The sequence below is a fragment of the Uloborus diversus genome, chromosome 4 (assembly GCF_026930045.1).
Source record: "Uloborus diversus isolate 005 chromosome 4, Udiv.v.3.1, whole genome shotgun sequence".
Taxonomy (NCBI): Eukaryota; Metazoa; Arthropoda; class Arachnida; order Araneae; family Uloboridae; genus Uloborus; species Uloborus diversus.
In genome coordinates this window covers 13,932,817-13,958,915 of record NC_072734.1, presented here as the reverse complement: position 1 = coordinate 13,958,915, position 26,099 = coordinate 13,932,817, and the positions used below count along the sequence as shown (strand labels likewise).

General features: G+C 34.6%; 2 protein-coding genes across 5 annotated transcripts in view; one reads left to right on the top strand and one right to left on the bottom strand.

Moving 5' to 3' along the window:
• The window catches only part of LOC129221576 (obscurin-like), a 294,822-nt gene extending 279,739 nt beyond the window's left edge, over positions 1–15,083 (top strand). For 3 of the 4 annotated variants that reach the window (XM_054856082.1, XM_054856081.1, XM_054856080.1), the window contains 4 exons: positions 735–915; positions 2,162–2,237; positions 5,112–5,450; positions 14,816–14,981. In XM_054856082.1, the coding sequence (XP_054712057.1) occupies positions 735–915; positions 2,162–2,237; positions 5,112–5,450; positions 14,816–14,846 (627 nt within the window). In that variant the 3' untranslated portion in view covers positions 14,847–14,981. Of the gene's footprint in view, positions 1–734; positions 916–2,161; positions 2,238–5,111; positions 5,451–14,815 lie in introns of all 4 variants that reach the window. The other variant, XM_054856083.1, reaches the window with a different exon arrangement.
• A 143-nt stretch (positions 15,084–15,226) lies between these two features.
• LOC129219835 (pre-mRNA-splicing factor CWC25 homolog) overlaps positions 15,227–26,099 on the bottom strand; it is a 60,487-nt gene continuing 49,614 nt past the window's right edge. The window contains exons 9-11 of the mRNA XM_054854140.1: positions 22,589–22,744; positions 17,421–17,585; positions 15,227–16,716 (exon numbers count right to left, since the gene is read on the bottom strand). Coding sequence (XP_054710115.1) covers positions 17,471–17,585; positions 22,589–22,744 — 271 coding nt within the window. The 3' untranslated portion in view covers positions 15,227–16,716; positions 17,421–17,470. The remainder of the gene's footprint in view (positions 16,717–17,420; positions 17,586–22,588; positions 22,745–26,099) is intronic.

Below are 26,099 nucleotides of genomic sequence, written 5' to 3'. Positions count from 1 at the left end.
AGGATTTTAGTTTTATTTATGGAGGGTTGCGTTTAACTTTTTCGGGAACTTTTCATTTGCCGTTTTCTTTCTTTGAGAATGATTATTTTAATGGGAAATTTAGTTTTGTTTTCCTCTAACTGAAGCCTGATTGTTGAACATGTGTCACTTAACATAACTTTTAGTTTCGAGGTAGACCGTGCAAAGCCGGGCAATGCAGCTAGTTGTTCATAAATTGAGTTAAACCATTAACAGAATTGAACTTATAAAGGTTTTTACTCATTGAAATCAGCATTGGGCTAACCATCCGAAAAACAGATGTTGAGTTATCGGAATAGTCCAGTTATCCACATGTTGAGCTACCAAAATTTCACTAGAATTTGAAAGTATTAACTTTCTATCTATAGTTAAAACAATTAGTTAATTTGAAACTCAATTTTAGTAATTAATTTTTTTTTATTGATTTTCAATTTACCTTAAATTCTGAGACTTGATTATTTTATGGTGCTGATTATTTAAAAATACTATATAGCCATAAAGTTGCTATATACGGCTTTGCTATAAGCAAGCATGACTGCATACTTTTTTTTCCTCAATATATGAAACGAAAAATGTTTCTAGAAGCCTAATTATAATATAGAGCATATATTTTACTGATGACCTTTTTGTTATACTTTAAACCTTTAGTGACTAGAATTTTAAATTCAATTTGTAACTTTTCTTAAATTATTAATTTCTATCTGCAATTTTTTTAGGTTCTAGAAGCAATGCAGTATCTTCATTTCAGAGGCATTTGTTATCTAGAGTTACAGCCTGACAATGTAGTCATGGTCAACCTAAGGGATACAGACATCAAACTAGTTGATTTTGCCTCTGCTCGTTTTGTGCCCAAGACAGGAGCAAAAGTTCATGTTGAAGGGACACTTGAATATTTAGGTACGTAAAAAGTCGGTCTGTGTCACACTCATACAGAAATATTCTTGTGTAGAAATGTTTTTGATGGAATATTTTATGGTTTATTGAAAGTTATTTTAATGGCTAATATTTTCATTTTTTCTGAATTTTTAATTACTACCAGCACAAATAGGCCTTTTCTTTCAAAATGGGTAGTTCTTTTTTGCATGATAACAAATGGATGAGTATTGAAGATTTTCTTCAGTTTTAGTTTTGGGCAATTTCACGGGTAACCGACATTTTTTAAGTAAAACACAATGCATTTCACAACATTCAACACAAAACATACATTATACAGAAATAATTTTCCCACTAAATTTATTGCATTTTAAAACAGAATTTATTGCTATAATTAAATTCCAAAAATACAAGTTTGAAGGGGTTTTTTTCCCAAGTCAATCTGTTTTTTTTTTTTTTTTTTCTTTTTACATCATGCAAAATGTATTTTGGGAATTCAACTATACCATAAAATTAAGCTTGAAAAATACAGTAATTCAGGAGCAAAGATATTCTGTATGACATATTTTACATTGAATGTCACAAAATCTGTATTGTTTTGCTTAAAAAAAAGTTAGTTACCTGTGGAATTGCCTTTTTGCTTTTTCTAAGACATTTTGTTGTGCGTCATTTAACCCCTATACTTCCTAAAAAGTGTTGTGATTGAAACAAAATGCTTCAAAGCCTATAGCAACAGCAAATTCTACATAACTATAGTGTACAGTACTTTTCAAAACCAAATTTAATTGATGTTACTTATGCTTTCATGTATTAGAAATTGAAAATATTTTTTTATATACATGCTGTTTTTTCCCATTCCACTGATTTATCAAAGGCTTTTGAAAACACTGGAAATATACTGCCATGAGAAGAGGGCAATATTTGAAAATTTTTCAATTAGTCTCACCTATTGTATTTTAGCTTGATTGTACAAGCTTGCTTATTTGCTTTCTGCTGAAAATAAAGCACCATAAAAAAAAACATCAATTTCCAACTTTTTATTGTTTGTATGGAATCTAAAACATATTTCTTCAAATTTAACAAAAAACTCGTTTCTGCAAACACTGCCCTTTTCCCTTCCCACAGCAGTGTATGTTTTTATTACCTTCTTAATCACTGTTTAAACTTTCCATTCAACTACCAAATGTTGTACGTTAACAGAAATAATGAGATAAAAATGCTTAGATACATATGTCACGTCAGTTTTATGTCAGGATGTTTTCTCTTTTAGCACCTGAAGTGATAAAAAATGAAGAAGTTAGTTGGTTAACAGATGTTTGGTGTGTAGGAGTGCTTACTTATATCCTGTGAGTATTTAAAACGTACTCATTTTTGCATTCTTTCCAATTCCTTCTTTTAATCCTCTGATTGCTAAATTTGTGGACTGAAATCGCTCCTTTTTTTTTGCATATTTTAAATAAATATGCATACAGTTGGACCACGAAAAATCATCCTTAAGTAGAATGCATCTTTAAATAGAGCGTCATTAAACAGAGCCAACTGTATCTTTATACATAAATGGCAACTTCTGTATGTATATCCGGGGTAAGCTTCAAAACTACTGGACCGATATTAACAATTTTTCCACCATAGACAGCTACATTATCAGGAAGCAACATGGCTATAATTTATTTCTAAAAAACTCAGTTTAAAAAAGTTATGATGGAAAACAGTAAATTTCATGTAATTTCCCCATTAAATGAATAAATATAAAACCCATTGTTACAAAAATTTGTTGCTTTACAACAGCAATGTTAATAGTAATCATAATGAAAATTTTGAATGAAGGCTTCTCTGGAGCAAGCATGACAATTATTGCTTTCTTAGGATTTGTATCCTCATCTTCTTTACTAATAATAAAGCTGAAAGTATCTCTGTCTGGATCTCTCTCAGTCAGGATGTTTGGATCTTAAGACCCAGGCAACGCCGAGTATTTTTGCTAGTATGTATATATATATATATTGGAAAATTAAATGCATTTTTTCTTTCTAGAAAAGTATTTTTGTATAGATTTTTACCTCGAGGAACTAAGTTGCGAGAAAAAACAATTTCAGATGTTATTACTAAAAAAACTTTTTTAAAAATAAATTTCAATTGAATAACAGTTAATCTTATATAATTAAAAACTGAGCATATGTATCTATGTATGTATCCTATGTCTGAGTTACTTTCTCCCAAACAGAAGTGAACTGACCATCAAACCAGGTATCAATAGATTTGTAATTTTTCCGTCTTTATGCTTGGCTATTTAACATAATCCTCTGATTATAATTAGCAGAGATATCAATTAAAAACTATTAATTTTTGCGCTTAGATTTCGACATAAAATCCCTATTTTTCGAAGTCTTCCCTCCGTTCAAATTATTATTCAGTGCTTCATCTCAACTTTCCGCAACAATGCTTTTATTGAAATTTATAGCATGAAGAAAACCATTGAGAAGAAAGATCTGTTGCCATTTTTTCTTGAATACAAACAAATAAAATTCTGGGTTTTGTTTTGAGGCTTTTCCTGTAACCAGAAGGTTTAAAATGTTTCCTTTTTGTTTATTTTTCCGGAATCTGCCGCAAAACTTTACCGATTTCTTTTTTTTTTTTGTTCAAGCGTGATTGTTGACCAAGCGTCGCTTGACATAACTTTTATTATCGAGGTAGACAGTGCAAAGCCGGGCGACGCAGCTAGTTTCTATTTATTGCACGATGTAAAATAAGTAAAGTGCATAAAATTTAAAAAAATACAAAGCACTGAGAAAAAAAAACCTTGGAAAGGCAGTTTGGTATGGATCAAGTTCGAAACAGGGTTCAAAGCAAATTCCAACTTCAATCTTTGCACCCGATTATTTATCACCCCCCCCCTCCCATTTTCATCTTTTCTTGAACAGCAAATAGCACACTGTGTTTATGGCTGTTTTTTTTTTAATGGGATTAGGTTGTATGTGGCTTGCTTGCAAAATGACAAGCAAAGCTGTCAAACTCCAAAGGTTCGGAATAGAACTCTTTCTTCTGAAACAACTGCTTTTATTTTTATCAGAAAGCCTTTAAATGCCACAGTTTAGTGAACAGCTAATGACATCTTTTGGCCGAAACGTAAATTAAAAGTAAAACACTGAAAATAATTTTTTTTCACTAGTTAAACTGGGAAAAAAGAATGCACTCCTCGATATGCGAGAGAAACACATGTCCCCAGACATTGTGGGATAAGCAGCCAGAGTGTTAAAATCAACTCCCTTTTTTTCCACAATTTTAATTTTTTTACTTTTTTTAACATAGAGAGAAAATTAATGTCACTAGCCATAGATACCCACAAAATTTTTATCCAAAATAAAATCATCTGTTTTTTTTTCAAAGTGAAGTTTTGTCCTTGGAACTTTTTCTTAAATAAGAAATGATTTAAAGAACTTATTTAAAAGAGGCTAAATGAATGCGCTTTTAGTTACATATTTAAAAAAAATTCATAGTGTTGTAAGAAGTGTTATGGAGATTTTTATAAGTATAACCCAGAATAAAAACTTGCTTTACACATTGAGCAATTTAAATTCAAATAAATTTTCTGATTTAATTATTCAAATGCAGTATGTAAATCATCAGAAATATTCTGATTTTTTTTTCTTTTCTTGGTTTTAAACAGTTCTTAGCCATAGTTTTGTGCCACAAGTTTTTGTATTTTGGGATAAAACATTTTTTTTTTCTTTGTAAAATTTGAGAGTTATATTTTCAGACATTTCGAAAATTTTGTACTCATTTCTGCTTGTGAGCTCAGTTGTTCAATTTAATAGTTCAGGACAAAAATCAATGGTTAAAGTAATTTTAAGAAAGTTTCAGACATTGGTGTCTATACATGATATACACCACCAGCTCAGTCATTTCCAGCCGAGGACTGCAGTTTCGTGCTTATTAGCACTCATCAGCCCGGCATAGGAAAGTGACTGAGCTGGAGATGGAAAACTTCTTAAGGAAGCCAAGAGTGCCAAACAAACTGGTATCTAACATAGAATTAGCACAGACCAGACGAGTGACCGAAGCACTGCAGTCCTCGGCTGGAAATGACTGAACTGGTGGTGTATATCATGCATTTCTGCTGTAGCCCAGGCTAATGGGCGGTAATTTACTGAATTGGTGTCTATATCACACTGCAATAATTTATTTTAGCATATAAAAGCTTGATTTGTATCTTTATCTTCTAGATTAAGCGGCGTGTCTCCATTCCGTGGCAAAGACGATGAGGAAACGAAAGAGAATGTTACATTTGTCCGATACCATTTCGACAACTTGCTTCCTGACGTTACTTCCGAAGCCACACGCTTCTTGCTCAACATTTTCAAGCAACATCCCATCAAAAGACTCACAACTGATGAGTGCCTAGAGCACAAATGGTTAGCGTCAACCGAATACATGATGATGAAGAGGGAAAGTGCGAGGTTTTTACCTGACAAATTGGCTGCATTTGCAAGAAAATTCCATGCAGCAAGATATGATGCTATGGATCCCGAAATGTTAACCTCATTGGGGATGTCCTCATCTAAGTAAGTATTGAAGCATTCCACCCATGCTTTCATAATCATCAAAACGTTTGGTTTTTATTTCTATCTACTGTATGGTATAATCAGGGCCGGATTTGGAAGTGTGGAGGCCCCGGGGCAACGAAGGAGTGGAGGCCCCTAATCAGGGTTCAAAAAGATAATCATAAATTCGAAAATATCCAATACTTTGATATATATCCGATATTTTCGATCCGTGAAATTTAGGATATTTTATTAAAATGTTATTGTGGGGGCCCCTTTGTTGTGGAGGCCCCGGAGCAGTTGCCCCGCCTGCCCTCCCTTAAATCCGGTCCTGGGTATAATGTTGATTAATGCTCCATCTATTTGCACAAACGAGACATTTTAACACATATATTTGCCTTTATTCCCAGCATTCTATAACTTATCAAATTGTAACATACATACAAGGTGTCCTGAAAAAGACGGACTGTTTTTAAAAATTTAACAGGAGAACGGTTAATGATAAAAAAAAACAAATTCCTGCAGAAAGTTCATGTGGTGGGCACTAAACTTTTTTCCCTTACAGTTCCAAATTTTAGTTAAAAAATGTTTCAAGGGATGGCGTTGCAATATTAAGCCGGTAACTCAAAAAAGAAAAATTGAAATTCACCGATTTTTCCTCCGATTGCGATTACAGCCGATGATTGTTTGAATATTGTTTCGTTCTTTTGTTCATTATTTTCAAAAAATTATGATGTTATTTTATACATATATTTTTGATTTTCGGGCTTACTATCTGCAACGCCATCTATTGGAAAAAATTTCAACTAAAATTTGGAACTGTGGGGATGGGGGAATTACGGCCCACCACATGAATTTTCTGCAAGAAATTTTTTTTTATCATTTACCATTTTCCAGTTATAAATTTTTAAAAACAGTCAGTCTTTTTCAGGATACCCTGTAAATATTTAAAGCATTTTTGTTTAATTACATGAAAGATTTATCATGTGGCTTAATAATTATTAATTTTAATACTATTCAAATTTTTCAAGTCAATTTTGAAATGCTTGGTATTGTTCATGTTTATGGTTATAGTCATGTTTATTCCCCTTCATCTAAAACTATATCATTACTGAAAAAAATATATTACTTCACATTTTGAGATTATAAGGAACACTTTTTTCAAAACTTCATTCCTAAACCTCTTTAATTTTGAAATTTTTTTACAAAAACCTGGGTCTTTTCATTAAAAATACAAAAAAACACTAGTGTGTAAAAAAAAAAAAAAAACAGGTGAGCTGAGCTTTTTCAAACCATGATTCTTCTAAGTGATTTTTTACAACACTTTTTTGAGTTAATAATTGTTTTATATGTAAAATAAAAAAATGATTTAGAAAAAAAGATAAAATCACCCTTGGTTTAACAAAGGTGACTTAATCCCCTCTAATTCTAAATGGATCAATGAAGAAACATTCTGAATAAATATGAAGAAATGCTCTAAAATTGCCTGTAATCTAATGTAATACCTGTTAGCTGGGATATAAGCTTTTGTTTGATTCATTTCTCAATAGAGACGATTGCTGCTTGTAATTTAATCTTGTTCACCTGTCCTCCTCGATAATATTCAGAGAATGTTCGAATAGAGTGATTCGTTAATTTAGTGCAACGTGACTAACCAGAAGCATTCTAATAGAGTACCGGTTATCAGATCGCATATGAAAACATTCTATGGACACTCACTGCACTAACCACTTGATGTCATCGAACGTGGGGTTAACCCATAACTCTATTTGAACATGACTTTGATCATCACTCTTGCAATTTAAAGATTTTTTTTTCCTCAGTATAACTTTAAGCTATATTTTTTAAAAGTCAAAAGTCAGCAAGTTATTTACTAATGCAGACTATAATGAAACTAAACTGTGCAAATTCAGAGTATTGCAATGGATGAGCAAGCGAGTGCATGCAGAGGCCATTTTTCAGTGAATAGTGCTCGAATACCATATTGTAAAAAGGTAAACAAATTGATTGCATATAATCAAGCTTAGACCTAATTGTTAAGGACTGTATAAAATGTAATGCCATTAAAAATTTTATGGCATACCAGTGGTCCAGGCGTGACAAAATATTTTGTCATACCTAGTTAACAGGATGATGAATAGTAAGTACTTTTCCATTACAGGTATGTACGTCACTTGCCGCATTTTTTATTTTTGGCAATTTCAATTTATTTATTGCTGTTGCAAACTAAATACCGTAATTTCGGGTAGATAAGCCGCGGCTTATACATGTTTTAAAGTTAAAATTTAACATCTGCGGCGTATCTGAAGAGATTTTCTCCCCACCCTTCTTTCTTAGTGTTTCTCATGTTCGCTCAATCGAGCGGCAGTGTTAAAATTCATTAATAAACACTAGTAGAGCTCTCAAATTGCACCATGAAACAGGTTTCTCATTAAACTTAATTTCTCACTCCCTTAAACTTGCGTGAGTTTGAGCCGATTTTACCGCTGTTGTTGTTCTTTCCAGTGTTGCCAGATTCGTGATGGTAACAGATGTTTCACGAGGCTGAAAAATAGAGGAATCGCTAGCTTGTCTGAGTTCGAGTCCCTATAGTCTGATAATGTTTTAAACTGTCTCAATGATGATAAATTTTAAAAAAAAAAAGAATCAATTGATAAAAGGTAAAAAAAATTTTGATGAACTGCTAAGTATAACACAATGATTTGAAAACTTCTCATCCAACCAAATGTAAATGTCATCTGGCAACACTAGTTTTTTGCGTAACCGTAGCATTTTCAGATCTTTTTTTTTTAACACAAAGTTAATTCCATTTCTATCCATCAACAAGTGCAGTTGCTTGTTACATCAGATTCGCTCTAACTATAATAAATGATCCCATCCATGCATACGTATATAGAGAGAGAGGAGGTGGGGTGCCATGTTTTGATACGCTCTTCCGCGGCGTATACTATGGGGCGGCTTATCCGATAAACTTTTGTTTTTAGTTAGTATATTAATGCATGTGCGGTGTATACGATAGGGCGGCTATCTACCCGAAATTACGGTATTTCAGTTTCTAAATTCTAGGGTTGCTATTAGTGATGGGCATAATCGAGATCTTTTCAAGTCGATCACTCGAGTGATTGATAATCGAGATCTTTTGAATTCGAGAACTCGAGCGATTGACTTCTCGAGATCTTTGGAATCGACTACTCGAGCGATTGACTTCTCGAGATCTTTGGAATCGAGTACTCGAGCGATTGACTTCTCGAGATCTTTTGAATCGAGTACTCGAGCAGTGGACTTCTCGAGATGTTTTAAATCGAGATCTCGAGATGTTTTAAATCGAGATCTCGAGATGTTTTAAATCGAGATCTCGAGATGTTTTAAATCGAGATCTCGAGATGTTTTAAATCGAGATCTCGAGATGTTTTAAATCGAGATCTCGAGATGTTTTAAATCGAGATCTCGAGACGTTTTAAATCGAGATCTCGAGACGTTTCAAATCGAGATCTCGAGACGTTTCAAATCGAGATCTCGAGACGTTTGAATCGAGTACTCAAGTAGTTCATTTTCTGAGCTTTTCCAGAATTGAGTAGAATGCTACAGGGGCGCCCCACTATAAGGGGGAGGGGGCATGATGCGGCCTGCGCCATTGGCCGGTTTTATCAGTGTTTTTTATCTCATTTTCGGGTGTAGTGGGGGCTTGGCGCAGCCTGTGCTATTAAAATTTTTAGGGCTCGGTTTTTGAGAGGGTCTTTAAATCTCATTTTCGGGAGGGTTGCGGGGGGTCCATGGCGCTGCCTGCGAAACCGAAATTTCTATAAAAGTGGTTTTTTGAGAGGGTTTTTTAAATCGCATTTTGGGAGGGGGGGAGCTCTTTCTAGACGGATGCTCCGTAACATTTGAGAAGGTGCACCATCGCCCTGCGAAGGGGGGGGGGGGGTGGATACCTTTGACTTTTGGAACAGTTGAATTCCCGAGTTGTATTGGCAGGGGTGCGCTCGAAATAGGAATGTGCCATCAAGCCTATCATTTAGGGGTATAATAAGGGGCGAACCCACCTGGCTTTTAGAAGTTATTGTACTCATATAAATGAAATTCTTACTCTTATTCGGCATAATATGCAACTCGTAGGATACTCTTTAATCCCTCCTCCTCTCTTGTAAAGTTCGAAATAACGGGCCTGCCCCCCTCCCCCAATTCCTTGAAAAAATCTAGTTTTTACGTTTCAGTGGGTCTAGTTTTTTTTTGTTGTTTTCCGATAAAATGAGCAGATACACCCTTGCCCCCCTACCCTCCGGAAAAGTTCAAAACGCAAGACTGTTTTAGGGGGTCAATTTGATAGATTTTAGTCTTCATTTAGGGGTCGCAATCCTTGGGGGATGCTGGTTCGACGAGATTCCCTGTTAGCTTGTCAGAAACTAGGAGATCGGCATTTGGGCGACTCGGCTCGGACTAGTATAAACTTTTATAGGTTTATTGGTAGCGGCTAGAAAACTGGCAATGTGCCCTTGACTGTTGGTAGCCCTCAGGGGACGCCCCGTAGCGATTGAAATGGTATCACCCCCCCCTCCCCCTTTCATTTCAATTTCTGTAACGGATTGATTTCTCGATTTTTTTTTTTTTTTTTTTTTTTACATTCATTTTGAATGATTTATTCGAACGGTCATGTATTTAAACTAATGATTCTCAGATATCACGTGGTTATTTCAAATGGTTTCGGGCACTCAAACACAAAGTTAATAATGTAAACAAGTAGGAGAATCGTTGCTCTCTCTCTGCGCAAAAGGACTCATTTATTCTTATTTATTGCTTTGCTTTTTTTTATGTTCTTGTTATTAGTGGAATTATATTTATCTGACTGATACATGTGGAGGGCGGGTAAAATATTTCTGGCTGCGTTTTCCAGCAGATTGGGATTCCCGGAGCATTGAAAGTTATAAGTGTGGCTTGAATTGCATTGAAGTTCATGATTATTTTTTTTCTTTCTTCATTCTCTCTTTGTTATTTTTCTTTTTCATTCGCTGACGCTGGGAAATATGTAATAACAGTATAAAAGTGTAGGGAGTAAATTTGAAATATTTCTGAGTGCATTAAAAAGAAATATGGAAGTTTGTCGTGTGGAATTAATATTAGCTTCCACTCTTTGGCCCATTTTTTTAAAAATAAAAATAACATTTTATACAGATTTTTTTTTCTTTCAAATTCCATACGTAAGATATTTATGACTTTTGTGCATAGCATTTATTTTCGCGCGCGTAGTTGAATTTAAATGTTTTTCTTGTTTTACTCTCTTCTGTTTAAGTCATATTCCTTACATTTTCAATGTGATATTCCTTATATTTTCATAAATGTTGATTAGTATATTATTCACTCAACTTAAAAATTTGGAGTCAATTGATGTGCTGATTTTATGAGATTTATTTATTTATTGTAAAGTTGAGGCAAAACTGCTGAAAATGCTTCGACTCGCGACGGTCCATTTCGGAACTTAGTTTCATAGCTGCGCTTGATTTTCCGTGCGTTGGTCCTCAAAAAGTTTTAAATTGATTACCAACTTTCTCTAAAAAGCAGATTACGTATCCGGTTTTCAAATCATCCGAGACGCTCGATAACCGAACATTCGACAACAAGCAATATATTAAACAAGGATCCCCCACGATTGAGAGGGCAGAGGGGGAGGGGGGGTTCATGGCACAGACCATGCCATTGCAGTTTTGAAGAGGAGAGGGTAACTTATAAGAGGGCATTTAGTCTTATTTTATGGGGCTCTCGTTCTGGGGGTTCTCCGTCGCATTTGAGAGATGAATGTCATCGCCAGGGGGGGGGGGGATGGGCACCACTGCATTTTAAACACATTGCGTTTAAATGTTTCACAAACGTTTTAACATGACTGTCACAGCGTTAACAATCGTTTTAAAACCTTTATCTCAACAAACTGTGCTCTCTGAGTAACCCCATTCGAAAAAAAGCACTTGAGAAGCTATTATTTGATTCTGAAACTTTAGAGAATGACAGGGTGTCCGTCCGTCCCTGTGAGCAATGGCACGCATCTTATGAAAATTCCTCCCTCCCCCCTCCCCCTAAGAAACAATAATCCGAAAATGACCTAAGACCACCTTAAATTTTCAATTACACTACTGGTTACTTACTGGTTCAATATATTTTTAAGTTTAACAATTCTCATGTTTAAACCTGCTAGTGTCGCCCAAAGACCCGCCCATATTATCATTATCCTCACTTTTTAATAAAAATTGTACATATTTGATCTTAACAATTGTCAAGTTCAAAACAGTATGGAAAGCGTTTCTCTACCCTTTGTTTCAAGATTTCACTACCGGATCACTAAAGGGTCGATACAGAAAACCATTTTTTGGGGGGAGAGGGGGCTCATGTTAAAGAAAGCCCCTACCCCCACGCCCATGAACGAAATTCCCGTTTTTGGTACGAAAAATGTTTGAATCTGTTTGGGAGTCAATAAAAAGCACCAAATCGGTCAGGAATAAGGCACCTGATTGGGAATAAACGTTGCGAATTAATTTCATGAGCAATGAAACGAAGTAGTAGTTCAAATATTTACTTTGAAAAATAATTAATGAGATGAAAAGATACTGTCATCGTTGACATTTTATGCATGAAGTGTTTGAACACAATGTGTACGGATACTGTTGTCAACGGTTTAGGGTGGGGGGACATGACCCCCATGATTTTCCCGTTGTATCCGCCACTCATACAACACATACCCCTCCATAAATCCGCTCATATGATAATTAACAATTTTCGTTCGAAAAATATCGTTTGATTAATAAGGAATCTCTCAATTATTGAAAATTCGACGCCAAACATTCAACTATAACCCCATTCGAATAAAGCAAGCGAAAAGCATTCATTGTATTTTTAAATCATTCCAAATCTATCCATCCCAAGACCGAAGGCGCACCACCTATGAAGCTCTTGCCCAAGAGCAATACCCCCAAATGAGACAAAATCCCCTAAAAATTACAGTCCCGCAGTTTGCGTCAAAACTCCCCCCCCCCCTCCCCTCTTATTTGCACCCATAGGAAGGAATTACACAAGAAGTAAACCACTTGTTTTATTAAGGAATAAGTAAATACCTTAGTGCCGAGTAGTAACATGAAATAACAAACGTTTTGTATCCCAAATATACAGAGTACTGCTGAAAGGTGCTTTGGAGTTTTTAAGGTACCCTTTTTTGAACAAAATAGTAAGCTTTTGCGTGCAAGGAGCTATTCATTAGTTACGTAAGGATGATTTTGGCATTTTTTTGACCCCCCTCCCACCATGTAAAAGTATGTAAGATTTTTCAAACCGCTCCCCCTATTCTTAGGTAAGATTGATTCCATTCCGTTTTTCAAAACAATAAAATAACGAATCTAACATCACTGGGAATCGAAATTAAATTCACTATTATTAAATTAATCCTTTTTGTGTAATGAAATATTTACTAAAAAATTGGAATCTAGACTGAATGTTTTTCGACATTTTTTTTTTTTTTTTTTTTTTGTGTATGATGCGATAATTATTAAAAATAAAACATGCTATGCATAGTGCGATTCTTTTATCATGTTTTACACGGTTCATTCTTCGTAAAACAAATAAAAAACAGCTCATCCTAATAAGTTTTTTATTTTCCAAACGCAAATAAAATATATAATTCCCGTCAAACCACTTGACTGCACAATTTCAAATGTAAAACATCAACTTGGAAAATATTGCGTGAGAATGGGTTTGAAGCCCCCCTCCCCTCTCGGGACCCTTACGTAATTAATGAATGGTCCCTAAAGACATCCAGTAATGTCCTTACATCCACAATCTCACTATTTTGCGTTGAAAAAAGGGTTCCTTGAAACCCCGAAACACGTGTCTGCAGTAATCTGTATAGTTGGGCTCTAAAACGTTTGTTGTTGCCTGTTACACCTGTATCATTACCTAATGGTATAGTCGAAGGTGGACGTAAGGGGAAAGACTTCCCTCAGGTTTTCAACTTAAGTATTCCACCTTTTTACCTGAAATATAATTTTAATTTTTTTGCCTCTCAAGTTGGAACCTTATTAGCGCACCCACTTTCCACCAAACATATCATTAGACTACCAAAGCATCCCAAATAATCATTTGGTAATCAAGCATTCGACAGCATACATTCAATTATAACACTATTCGAATGAAACATCATTAACTTTTCAAAGCTAGCCCTCTGACCCCCCTAAATGACGGATCCGCCCCTGCAACTGAAACTCTTCAGAAGCAGAGGTGCCCACCCGCCCTGAGGACAAGGGCACCCCCCTCAATATCGCATAGACCACCCCACCGCCAAAAAAAAAGCGAAAAATATCCCTCAAAACACCCCCCCCCCCCCCCCCTCAAAAAGGACATTCCCTAAAAAAGATTAACGTCCATTGAGAATTTCAATGGCGCAGTCTGCGCTATGACCCACCTCCCCTGTGGGCACCTCAGCTCAACCCGTCACTCCAAATTTTTCTGGGGAAAGGGTTAAAGGGTCTCAATGCATATCTTATAGAAAGGCAACAAAAACCATGACCATTCATAAATAAAATCATTAACTTTTCAAAGACAGCCCTCTGACCCCCTAAATGACGGATCCACCCCTGCAATTGAATCACTTCAGAAGCAGGGGTGCCCCCTGAGGTCAAGGGCGCACCCCCTCAATATCACAGAGCCTCCCGAAAAATAAGAAAAATACCCCTTAAAACAACCCTTCCCCCTAAAAATGTCAATGGCGCAGTCAGCGCCACGATCCCCCTGTCAGAAGTCAACTATATTGAGAGGTTCATTCGATTCTCAAATCGATCAAAAATTACACTGCTCGAGTGATTGAGATCTCGAGAACTCAGTATCTCGAGAACTCAACATCTCGAGAAGTTCAAAGCGAGAACTCGAGCAGTTGATCGCTCGAGCACTCGGAAAGGACAAACGAGAACTCGAGCAGTTGATCGCTCGAGCACTCGGAAAGGACAAACGAGAACTCGAGCAGTTGATCGCTCGAGTACTCGGAAAGTGATAATCGAGAACTCGAGCAGTCCATCGCTCGAGGACTCGGAAAGTGATAATCGAGAACTCGAGAAGTTCATTGCTCGAGAACTCGAAAAGTGATAATCGAGAACTCGAGATACGATAATCGAGAACTCATGATAATCGAGTTCTCGAATGATTTTGAATAATCGAGTGATTCGATTATGAGTACTCGATTATGCCCATCACTAGTTGCTATACATTTATCGATACCACTAATAATAGCTTTAAGCGATATTTTTTCTATTGTTGCCAAGGTAGAAAGTAAGAAAGTTGCGAAAGCAAGTGACCTGTAACAAAATACCAACCAGTGTTATATAAATGTTTTAATCTTGTATTCATTTGTTTTTCAGGACTGAAATGAAAGTTGATGATTTCTTTTGAAGTAACTGACAATATGAAACCATTGACTATCATAAGAGTGTACAGTTACATGTGTATTGGGCTAAGAAGAAGACAACACTTCATTATGCATAAAAATTTGATTTCAATGTTCAATAAATACATTTTGTACATATATTGTTGAAATTTCCTCTTTATATAATACAAATTATAAACATGTATAAAAAATGAGTTAGGTGGCATTTTTTTCTCTATAAATAAAGATTTGCAAGAGCAAAAGTATTTAATATCCTCCTTTGAAGATATAGTAGTTGTACATTGATTATGACATATCGCACCCCGGCGAGGAAAGTGGCACAGCTCAAAAAATTAGCATTGCAGAAAATCAAGGTTTTACGCAGTAGTAGTTATAAGCAATTTAGTCTCTATTATATGCTCTAAAAATTTATAATGTGGTGCTTGCTACTTAGTTTTTGCTGTCAAAATTAATAATTATGAAATTTTAATGATGTGTCACAATTGATTCTATATCAATAGTTGGTACATTTCCCCCAAACTTAGAGCTGTGTCACTTTCTCCTTGTCAGGGTGGGATATGTATTTTCCAACGTAGTAGTTGAAGAAAGACTCTTTCGCTAAGGTCTTGTTAAAAGCTACCATAATTTTTCAGTCTGCCTTCCTTCAGCAACACAAGATTTTACTCGGAGTAAAAATCCCAATTTTTAACACTTATGCATTAGAAAAAATAAGTAAGGTAAAGTCTCCTAAAGCTGACATCTTAAATGTAAAATGTATTTATGATCAATTTTCTAAAGTACTTTAGAACAAGTTTTTCTTCCTTAAGAAAAACTCATTCTAATCTATTTCAGAAAATTGGTAATGCTTTGAACATGTCAGCTTTAGGGCACTTGACCTTGTGCAACATCATGCCCACTTCTAGACCACTCTATAAAAAAAAAGGCAACTAATGTAAAAATTCCATCAATACATTCAATCACATAAAAAATACTTAAAGCATATTTTAATAAAAGTCAAGTTTTAAAATTTAATTCTCTTCTGCCTCACTCTTCTCGTTTTGGATTGTGACCAAAAAATATGGTCAGATTCTGATTTGACAGAGTGTTACGGGGATGTGTTGCATACAGTAAAAATTTTTGAACTTGACCTTTAAAATCAAGTACCTGCATAGTTTTTCAAAACCCTGAATGCGAATACAGTGAAATCTGCATGTATTAAAATTCTGATTGAAACTAGGCAGAAATCTAATAGCATATCCAATTGCAAAAGTATTAGTTGATCCAACTAGAGATGTGAAATTATGTCTAACAATCTTTTGATAATTAAAAAATATATATAAATTTTGGCATAATCGTTTCCTCCAGTCAATATGGACTTTCTTAAACACTTAGTAAAAGACTCAGTAAGTTACCGCCCTATAACCAGGGCTAAGGCAGAAATACATGAAATACACTGCCAGCTCATGGCACTCTTGGCTTCCTTAAGAGGTTTTCCACCTCCAGCTCGGTCACTCCTATGCCGGGCTGATGAGTGCTAATAAGCACGAAACTGCAGTTCTAGGCTGGAATTGACTGAGCTGGCGGTATATTTCACGTACTTAGTAAAAGAATTTTTAAAATGTTATGAATAAAAACATCATACAGAAATAAACTATTTTTACAAAGTTTTGTATTAAAAAAATAGATCATAATGTTCTGTAAATATATTGGAAGCTTAAATGTTTTGAAATAATGTTTGAAATTAATCCTAGCTAACAATAAATGCGATACATATAAATACTATGCATATTTTTACATATAAACAAACATGAAAAACATTCATATAAAATAACCACAATGTAATAATCATTTAATGTCTTCCACATGACGTTTGTACGCTCAGCAAAATCAAAATATCTGAAACAGAGATATTTAAAGAATCAATATATTAGCTCTCACTCGTCAAGAAACATATTTTTGATATTCTATTAATATGAAAAAAAGACATTTCAGATTTTAAAACTATCTTTATTTGATTAAGAGAAGAAAGCAAATTGAAGTTTATTTTTTATATGAAAATAAACAAATTTAAAACTTGCTGCGACTCTGCTAAATAATAATTTAATGCTGTTTGTCAAAACAAAATAATCAAATTAAAATGTAAACTAATATTGTACAAATAATGAAATATGTCTCATTTTATTTATGTATGCTTTATTTATGTATAATGAAATCTTATCAAAAAATATTTTTATAATATTTCTTGATGTTTTATATACCATTTAAGGCTTTTTAATTTTTAATACAGAATATGCAGTCTCACACATTGCTATTGAAAAGCTAATTCACTCTTTTTTAGAGAAGGAAATTACTAATGCTTATAAATAATAAAGAGGCTTTTTTTTAAAAAAATTCTGTTTCAGCTTAGAGGTCAAAATCAAACTTTACATCTGAAAGTTCACACCTGGTTACAATGAAAAAGGGGTTCCTTGAAACCCTGAAACACGTGTATGCAGTAGAATTGCTTATTTGTACTTTATCTACGATGTTTACTACAATTAATTGTACTTTAATTGTTCAAGACTTTTCAAAAAAAAAACTACATACAAAGAATATATTACTTGCAGATGACTTGAAAGAAATTGAACCGCATCTTTCAGCCAGCAGATTGTTAACGCCTTGCAAAATTTTTGTCCATATCAGATGATGACCTCTGTATAGAAAATATTTTCTGCTTAACTCTATTTTCTAGACTTCCTTTCCCAGCAACTTTGGCAAGGACGGGCCTAAAAAAACATTCATTATCATTTTGTGCAAAAAACATAGCAATGTACTTTTACCTAATTTTTTCTCTGAAATTCAGAAAAATAGAAAAACATTATGATCTAATGGGGGAAGGAGACATCACCTATTACTAAATTTTACAAGAAATAAAAGCTGCACCTAATTTTAAAAACACAGAATCATTATACTCAAGTCTAAATAAGCTACTTATAATCATTAAAGACTAAAAAATTTCCAACCATTCTTCCAATCATCAAAACTTGGCGAAAGAGGGTTGAAATTCTAAAATTCTCCAAAAATTTTAAATTGACTTCAAAAAAGAGATCGAATAAAGAACGGATTTTTTTTAAAACCATAAACTCATCTTTTCTTGGGGGAGGGGGGGGGGTATTTAAAAATATCACAAAAGTCTGTAGGTATGCAATATCTATTGTTCTACCTTCAAATGATAAACATCACGTCGGTGTAATGAAGTCATAACAAACAAACATAACGTTCGTCAGTACTTTGTTTTCTTAATTGGTATCAAAACAAAAGAGACAGCTCTGCTGCTAGAACTGTGAATCTAGTCCTGCAAATAGTTTCCAAAAAGCACTCCTGATTTTTTCTGCAAGTGGGAAGGTCTCAAGAGGAAAGGGGACTTAAATTCTAAAAAAAAAAGAAATTTGAAAAGGATCTTAATCTTACTTTTAAAGATTGACATTAAGGAGGCACTAATCAATCTGCAGAAGATAATTTATAATTGGCCAGTTTTAGCCAACTAATTGGCTGAATTTTTTTCTTATGGTTAAATTATTTTTGCTAAGAACGAGTAACTAGGCTGACTGAATTTCAGTTGATTAATTAGCTGATTTTTTAAAATTACTAGGGTGCTCTGCCCCTGCTGCTCATTAAACCCCCAAGATTGCTTCGCAATCTTACTTGATTTGCTAAGATTTAAATCGTCAATTAGAAAGAAACAGATTAAAAACGCACTATTAGTTCCTTTGGAACAAAAAGCACCCCTTCCCCGGGTTTCAAAATTACCTGTACCAACTTACAGAGCCGTAAGGGCTAAGGGGTTCCTAAGCATTGCAAAACTGCAGTTTTGTACGTTTGAATAGTCCCTTTCATATTCATGGCCTCTAGTAATATATTTTGCTCTATAGCTCGGGGCTTGAATCGAGTTGAGCCTAAGATTTTCCGTTAAAATCAAAACCCTTAAAATTTATGAATAGGAAACAAACAAAACGAATCTAAAAGACGTAACTATGGCAATGCCAAACAAAGCATCAATAATTTGAATGGAGATGAAATTTTTCAAACTTGATTAAAACGGCTTGTAACTTTTTTTCCTTTGGAGATAGAAGCTTAGTTTTTCGACCATTGGTTGAGTTAGATCTGGAGTAAAAAAACCGCTCTTTGCAGTGGTGTCAAAAAGAAAACTGTGGGACAAATTCTTCACTTTTTACTGATTGATTTAATGAAGAAAGTAGTGCATAAATTTCAGCTAAGCCTAAAACAATTTGAGCTAGAAGTGCAAATAACTCCCGCCATAATTAAATTAGAGCATTGAAATAAATTGCATATAACGCAGAAAATTCCACCCATTCCAACGATATATAATTTTAATATATGCTTGTAATTTTCACCTCTTTAATAGGCAATTTACTTGAAATTTGAGCTTAAACAATTAATTATAAAAAAACTAATTCGAAAATTAAAAAACAAAACCCTACATGAAAGCCACCAAGGCTCGAAGTAATTTTGTACAAAATTTCAAGGTTGTAGGTACTATGGGGTCTCCTGGACGCAAGCCCGCCACACACTTCCTTTCAGAATTTCTTTGACTTTACTTTTTTTTTTTAAATAAAGAGAAAATTACTGTTGCTTAGAAAAAAAACTACGCCGAATGAAATAATTAGAATTAAACAATAGTTTCAAACTTTAGCTGTCCTGCCCATACTCGATTCGAAATTTATAAATTATCATGGCAGTGGTGGGAATAACACATTCTTATTTCTTCTATTAAAAAAAAAATACAAATACAAATGGATACATTGGGTTACAGGGAAAATTCTAAATGAAACATGAATTTTAAAGGGAAAGAGACCATATTTTGAAAAACAAACCTTTAGGGACTTGAGACTAAAAATGGGACCAGTTGAAACATACACAAATCTAATTATAAGCTGGTATGGATCCGGAAGGGGTTCATGCCCCCCCCCTGTTAAAGACAAAGGCGCCCATATAGGGGGGCTCAAGCCCTCCCTTAGAAATTGAAACTTCCTTGCTTTTAGTACTTTTTTCTTTGCAAAAATGTAAAACATTTCTTCTCCAGCCATTAATGAATAATTCAATAAAAATGTCAAACTTTAATAACTCTTATCTGTAATGAAATCGGTTTCTATGGGGAAAATATCAGAACCCCCCCCCCCCCCCCGTAAAATTTTGCATATGGAGGCCATGGTTAAGAGACCTAATATTGCCTAATACTGTACTTTGGGGACCTATATCTCAGAAAGAAAAATGTCTCAGATCCCCTATTAGAGCCCAAAATTGCATTTGACCCCTTTTTTTGATAATGAACCCTCCAAAACCAGAAGCTGGATCCGAACCTTATCACAGTCGAACCCCACTATAACGAACCTGGGATATAGCGATCCCCCGGTTGTAGTGAACTTTTTGAATGGTCCGAACTGAAGTCCTATGTCATTAATGCAATTTCAGACGCTTATAACGATCCCCAAATACAAAAGAATGCTATAACAATCCGAAAATTCCTAATATTGCAAGATTTTTTGGTGAAAATGTGAGAAAGACATCCCATCAACGAACCTCTCTGATCTAAAAAGTGGATTTACTATAAACGATTTTTTTTTGACAAAATTTTCAACTTAAAACATGTACAAAGAAGTGTCTGATGAGCATTGGTATTTTCTAAACAATTCAAAAGCCTTTGAAGAGAACAACTTGACTGTAGACTCATCTTCTGGTATTTATGAAGAAACAAAAAATATAAGTTCTCAACCTTCGATTTTTACTCAAAAGCAGTTTTTTTTTTTTTTTTTTTTTTCATAACTGAAACAATAGACCAACATGTGAAGGATTGTTTTGCGATAGTGGGCTAAAAAATTTGCAAAATCTAAAAGCTTGCAATCAAAAATAACATCTTCCTTCCATGCATTGAAAAAAATTTTAAAAAGGTAATTTTTTATAGTTAGCTCATCATTAAATTTAATATGATCAATACATTTTACTTTCTAATAGAAGGATTCTTCTATAATGAAGATCGCATAATTAAGATGGTTGTTACACAAAGTATTTTAGCGTACTCTCACTTTTTCTTTTTTTGAAAAATCGGATGTAGCAAGCTCTCAGCTATAACAATCTTTCAAGTCAGTCAGTTGAAGGTTCGGTATACAGGGTGGCGACAGGAACTGTGAAAAAAAGTTCCCCGACTTTTCCCTGATTTCCCTGATTAAGTTCACCAAATTTCCCTGATTTACGTTACCAATGATAATGGTTTTCTTTCTTTGCTCTACTTGAAATTCATTGCATATTTGTATAAAATGCAGTATTTTTAACGTTTTAAGTTGTGTAAGGTTGTTGAACTAAAGATATATTTTCAAAAGATGTTACTTTTTTAATAAAATGGTTAAAAAAATGTATGAAGTCAATTTTGGGGGGGGGACCTACAAAACAGTATATTAAATTTTTCTAAAATGGAAAGATTATAGAAAATTTAAAAAAAAAAAAAAATTACTTCACTTCCAGAAACCACTTACCATAAGAATTTTAAGAAACTATTAAAATTACTTTTAAAAACATATGTGTATTTAAGAACTAAAAAGTAATTAAAATTATTTTGAACTAAGTTTTCAAACAGTATAATAATTGTTGTAAGAATCACAAGTAATAGTGAAACAATAGAAGTAATGTAGTTATTCTTATATAACTAATTGACATATTTATGCAAAACAGATGAAACCATTTGACATCCATTCATAGGGAGCTTTTCTCTAATCAAGAACATAGGTTTTAATGAATGAATACAGCATTTTAACAAAAAAAAAAAAAAAATATTTACTTAAGTACACAAGTTAACTCTATTTAAAATTATTTCAGTATGTAACGAAAAAAAATCTTAGATTGCTTTTGTAACAAACAACTTTGAAATGCAAGAAAAGAAAAGCAATTAGTTAATTTCAAAACATATAAAAGAATACAACTTGGTTATAAAATTAAAGAATCACTTAAGTCTGAAGAAAAGAAAACCTTTATATTCTGCGGTGACAACAAATAGTATGATGGCAAAAAACAAAGTTTTTTTAATTCAAAGTTCAATTTTAGCAATTAAATTAAAAATGCAAAGAAGTGATAACTTTTAAGCTTTTATAGTATTAATTGAAAAACCAAAGATTTCTTCTTGAGATCGTGATTACAGTACGCTAATTACTTCAAGACAATGGAATAAAGGCAAAGAAGCTAATGCATTAATGAAGGCTTCCTCTTTGCATGTATGGTTGTTTATTTTACGTAGCATTGAAAGCGTAAAAGGAAATTTCAAGCTAGGGAAAATAAACCTAACAGACACAGAACCAATCTTAGGAAATTCATCCTGTGGTTAATAAGTAAGATTCAATACTTTGACGTTGAGTAAAAAAGATGCACAAATAATGCGACAGTGTATAATCGCACCTCATTAATTTTACTTTTTTTTTTGAACAGATAATTGGCGGAAAATGCGTAGGGAATTAGAGTACTTAATTTTGTAAAGCAAAAAAAAACTTTTTTTCTTCATAAAATAAATTTTCCCTGATTTTTTGTTATTTTTTCAAAATTCCCTGATATTTCCCTGACTTTTCCCTGATTAATAAAGTTCCCTGACTTTTCCCTGATCTCCCTGATCTGTCGCCACCCTGGTATAGCGGGGTTTGACTGTATATACATGTACTTACGGTGCTTGTTAACTTGAGGAAACAAAATAAAATGCTGCAAGGTTCTAAAACACCTGATTACTTACTTTAGGAAGTCTGAAGTGTCGAGTCTTTCATATTTGTCTTCCATTTCATCTTCGGCTCTGTACCTTTGAGTATTTCGCTTCCGTTGTTCATCTCGCCATTTAGCGTTATCTTGCATTTCTTGAAGGAGACGCTCTCTTTCAGCTGAATCGAGTTTTCTATCCAGGGAGGGAAAAACATATCACAAGAAATCAAGCTAAGCATAAAAATGCATTTAAACAGAAGTCAAGTTTTAACACATGATTTTTTTTTCTTTATTAGAATTGATTAATTTGAATTTATAAAAATGGATTTATTTCAATTAAGTTTTTTTACACATGAGGTTGATGATACGCATTTCAGAAGAAATATTCACTTCATCAACAGGCATTTCACAAATCGCCACCCTAATCATAAAACCATGTACAGTGAAACCTCAATAAGTAGTCGACCGGTTAAGTGGTCACTCTATTTAAGTGGTCGTTTTTCTTTGGTCCCGAAAAGGTCTCATTCACAGTAATGTAAAATGATCCTCCTTTTAATGGTCATCAAATTTAATTTTACCCAGTTAATTAGTCACTAAAAAATAGTTTTCTAAAATTCCTTTTCCTTATCGGTGTGATAATGCATATCACATTTTTCACCCATTTACATTTTTCCCATGTTTTCGGTCATTTTAATCGTTTTCTTCCCCCATTTTGTTGTTTTTTTATTTTCTTGTGCATTCCACGTTTTCCCCGCGTTCCCCCGTTAAATTTCGCACACTTTACGATATCAAATATGTGACTTATTCACTTTTCCCATCCTTTAGCTTTTTGTCAATTTTTCAAGCGTCGATCCGATTTTTTGCATCTTCTTGTCGGCCATTAAAATGGCGTAGCGTCCCCTTCCCTTCGTTGTTTGGGCGCCAAACGCACTCATTGGTTCCCGCGCATCGCCGCGTACCCGGATCTGATCGCTCATTCGCCGATTCATTTTTCCACCCCACTTCACTCTACTTGCTGCTCTCGGTCCGCTCGGTCGCAATTTCTGCGGCTCCGATTTTTGTTCAACGATGGCGATGATGAAGCATCGGTCCACGGCGTCTGGGGACGGCCGTTGCTCGCCGCGAAATTGTTAAGACCTCAACATGAGGTGAAAGTCTTATTTTTTCATATATGTTTAAAATATAATAATCAAGACCGTTACTTCGTCGCAGCCGAAGATGAGAGCATAGAAGATCCATCACCTGTTTGAATGATGGCGTCCGATGGCGGCACGCGGAGTGCACCTGAATCGTTCCCTTAAGTAACTACCCTTTTGATGTTCTACATAGCATGAGGTGACGGCATGGATCCGCAATCACCTTGAAAGTACCCTGATCCTTTTTAAGCGTGGGACGATCTCAACGTTGTCACCATGGAGATTACAGCCAGCGCCATTTTTTTTGTCTCAACGTACATTGGCCTTCAACGGAAATCGTCAACAATAAGTCATCCCTGAATTACACCCCACCATCTTCATAATGAACTGTCCATCCTCCGTCCATTACAATTTAAATATTTCACCACCCTCCGCGAGAACTCTACGTTTTTTTTGACCTTTAACGAACTTTGCAACCCCTGCCAGCTGCGCCTTTTCTTTTTTGAACTCTTAAGTCTGGATTCCTCGCGACCAATCCCAGTTGCTTGGAGTCTATGACTTTTAACCAGGCTTGTGACAAATTGCGTGCATTTTTCAAAATGCATACCCCTTCTTCTGTGTCCCTTTCAGAATTTCAAAATATCAAATTTGAAACTCATGAGAGCATTCAGAGTTTAGCACATCGTGTTGAACGTGCGGCTCACTCAGCATATCCTTTTATTACGGATAGTGCTGCCCTCACCCAAATAAAATCTTACCAATTTTTGGCGGCTTTACCATTGAATATCAAGGACAAACTACTTGATGTCGACACGTCAAAGTTTACCGATTTAGTCGACAAGGCTAATAAGTTACACTGTTTACATGTAACAGGCCAACCAAAATTGACAAATGCTATGACTAGTGCTCAAGTGCAAATAGATGCCTTGGCCGAAAATTTACGATCTTTAACAACATGTGTCACTAAATTAATGTCAAATTGTCGTCTTTGTGGGGAAAGTCCACACCCACTTGTTGAATGTCCTTTGTACATTCGCGTCTCTTCCGTTAATGAGAAAACTGTTTTGCCCAAACCCCAGCAAAAAGTCTCTCAAAATTCTAATAACACTTTTTGTGTATTTTGTGGTAGAACAAACCACTTAATGATTAATTGTCGGATTTACAATGGGGGTCAACCCCTTAACAATTTCTCAAATCAAGGTCAAAATAGGCCTCAAAGTCAAAATTTTTTTGCACCTCGTATTCCATTTAGGCCATGTGGTAACTTTAATTTCCCCAACCATTTTGTTCCACCCCAACAATTTCCGTCGCAAAACAGATTTTCATCGCCGGAAGTAAGACTTAATACTCCAACACAAAATGGAGACAATTTAAACTGGCGAGGGGGTCATCCATGAGGGACGGCTTGGCCTCGGTAACTGATTTCTCATCTCTGGTCCCTCAAAATATTAGTGTACAGGAGACTGAATCTGTTCAATGTAAGAAACATAATACATATCCAGATTTACATACCTTTTTAAATAGCTCCATTGGTAAAGATACTATTGGGGAATTTTTGTCGAAATTTTCAAAGCCTGATGAGTCTCAATGCAAACAATCTGAATCCATTTTTAATGTTCATTCTGATAACACGTTTAGCGACTTACCTATACTAAATATTTCAATTGGTCATGAGATATTCCCAATGCTTTTGGATTCTGGATCTTCGGTCAGCTTATTTTCAAAAGCTGTTTTTGAACAGATAAAATCTTTGACAAAATGCAGATTTCTCTCACGCACAGTCACAATCAGAACTGTAAATTCTAATTTATCATTTTCTGCGTGCGCTGAGGTTTCATTTAAAATTGGTAAAAATTTCTTTAAGCACCCATTTTTTGTTGCTGATTTTGCACCTTCCTCTTTTTATGGGATATTAGGGTATGATTTTTTAACCCGTTTCAATGTGTTAATTGACACTAAGACCGGCAGTGCCACTTTTGATAATTTTAAAGCTCCTTTAATGCCTCAAACCGACATCTCTCAACATTTGGCCAAAATAAATTCTCTGCATTGTGATAAGGCTTTTTCTGTTGCTCTTAAAAACAAATTAATTATCCAACCGGGGGAAACTGCCATTGCTAATTTTTCGTTATCTGACATACCGGTCAAATCATCTGAAATTTATTTTATTCCTACCGTTAATGACATAACTTGTGAAATTCATCCCGCTGTGCACTTAGTCGAGAAAAATAATTTCTCCTCTATTATCAGAAATATTGGTAATAATCCTCTTCATTTAAATAAAGGTATGGTAATGGGTCATGTCACTGAACAGTTTGAGATTTTAAATGATTCTTTGAATGAAACTACATGCTCAAGCAATCAATCCCAATTTTGTCACCAAATTATTGCATCAGACGAAGTATTAAAAAT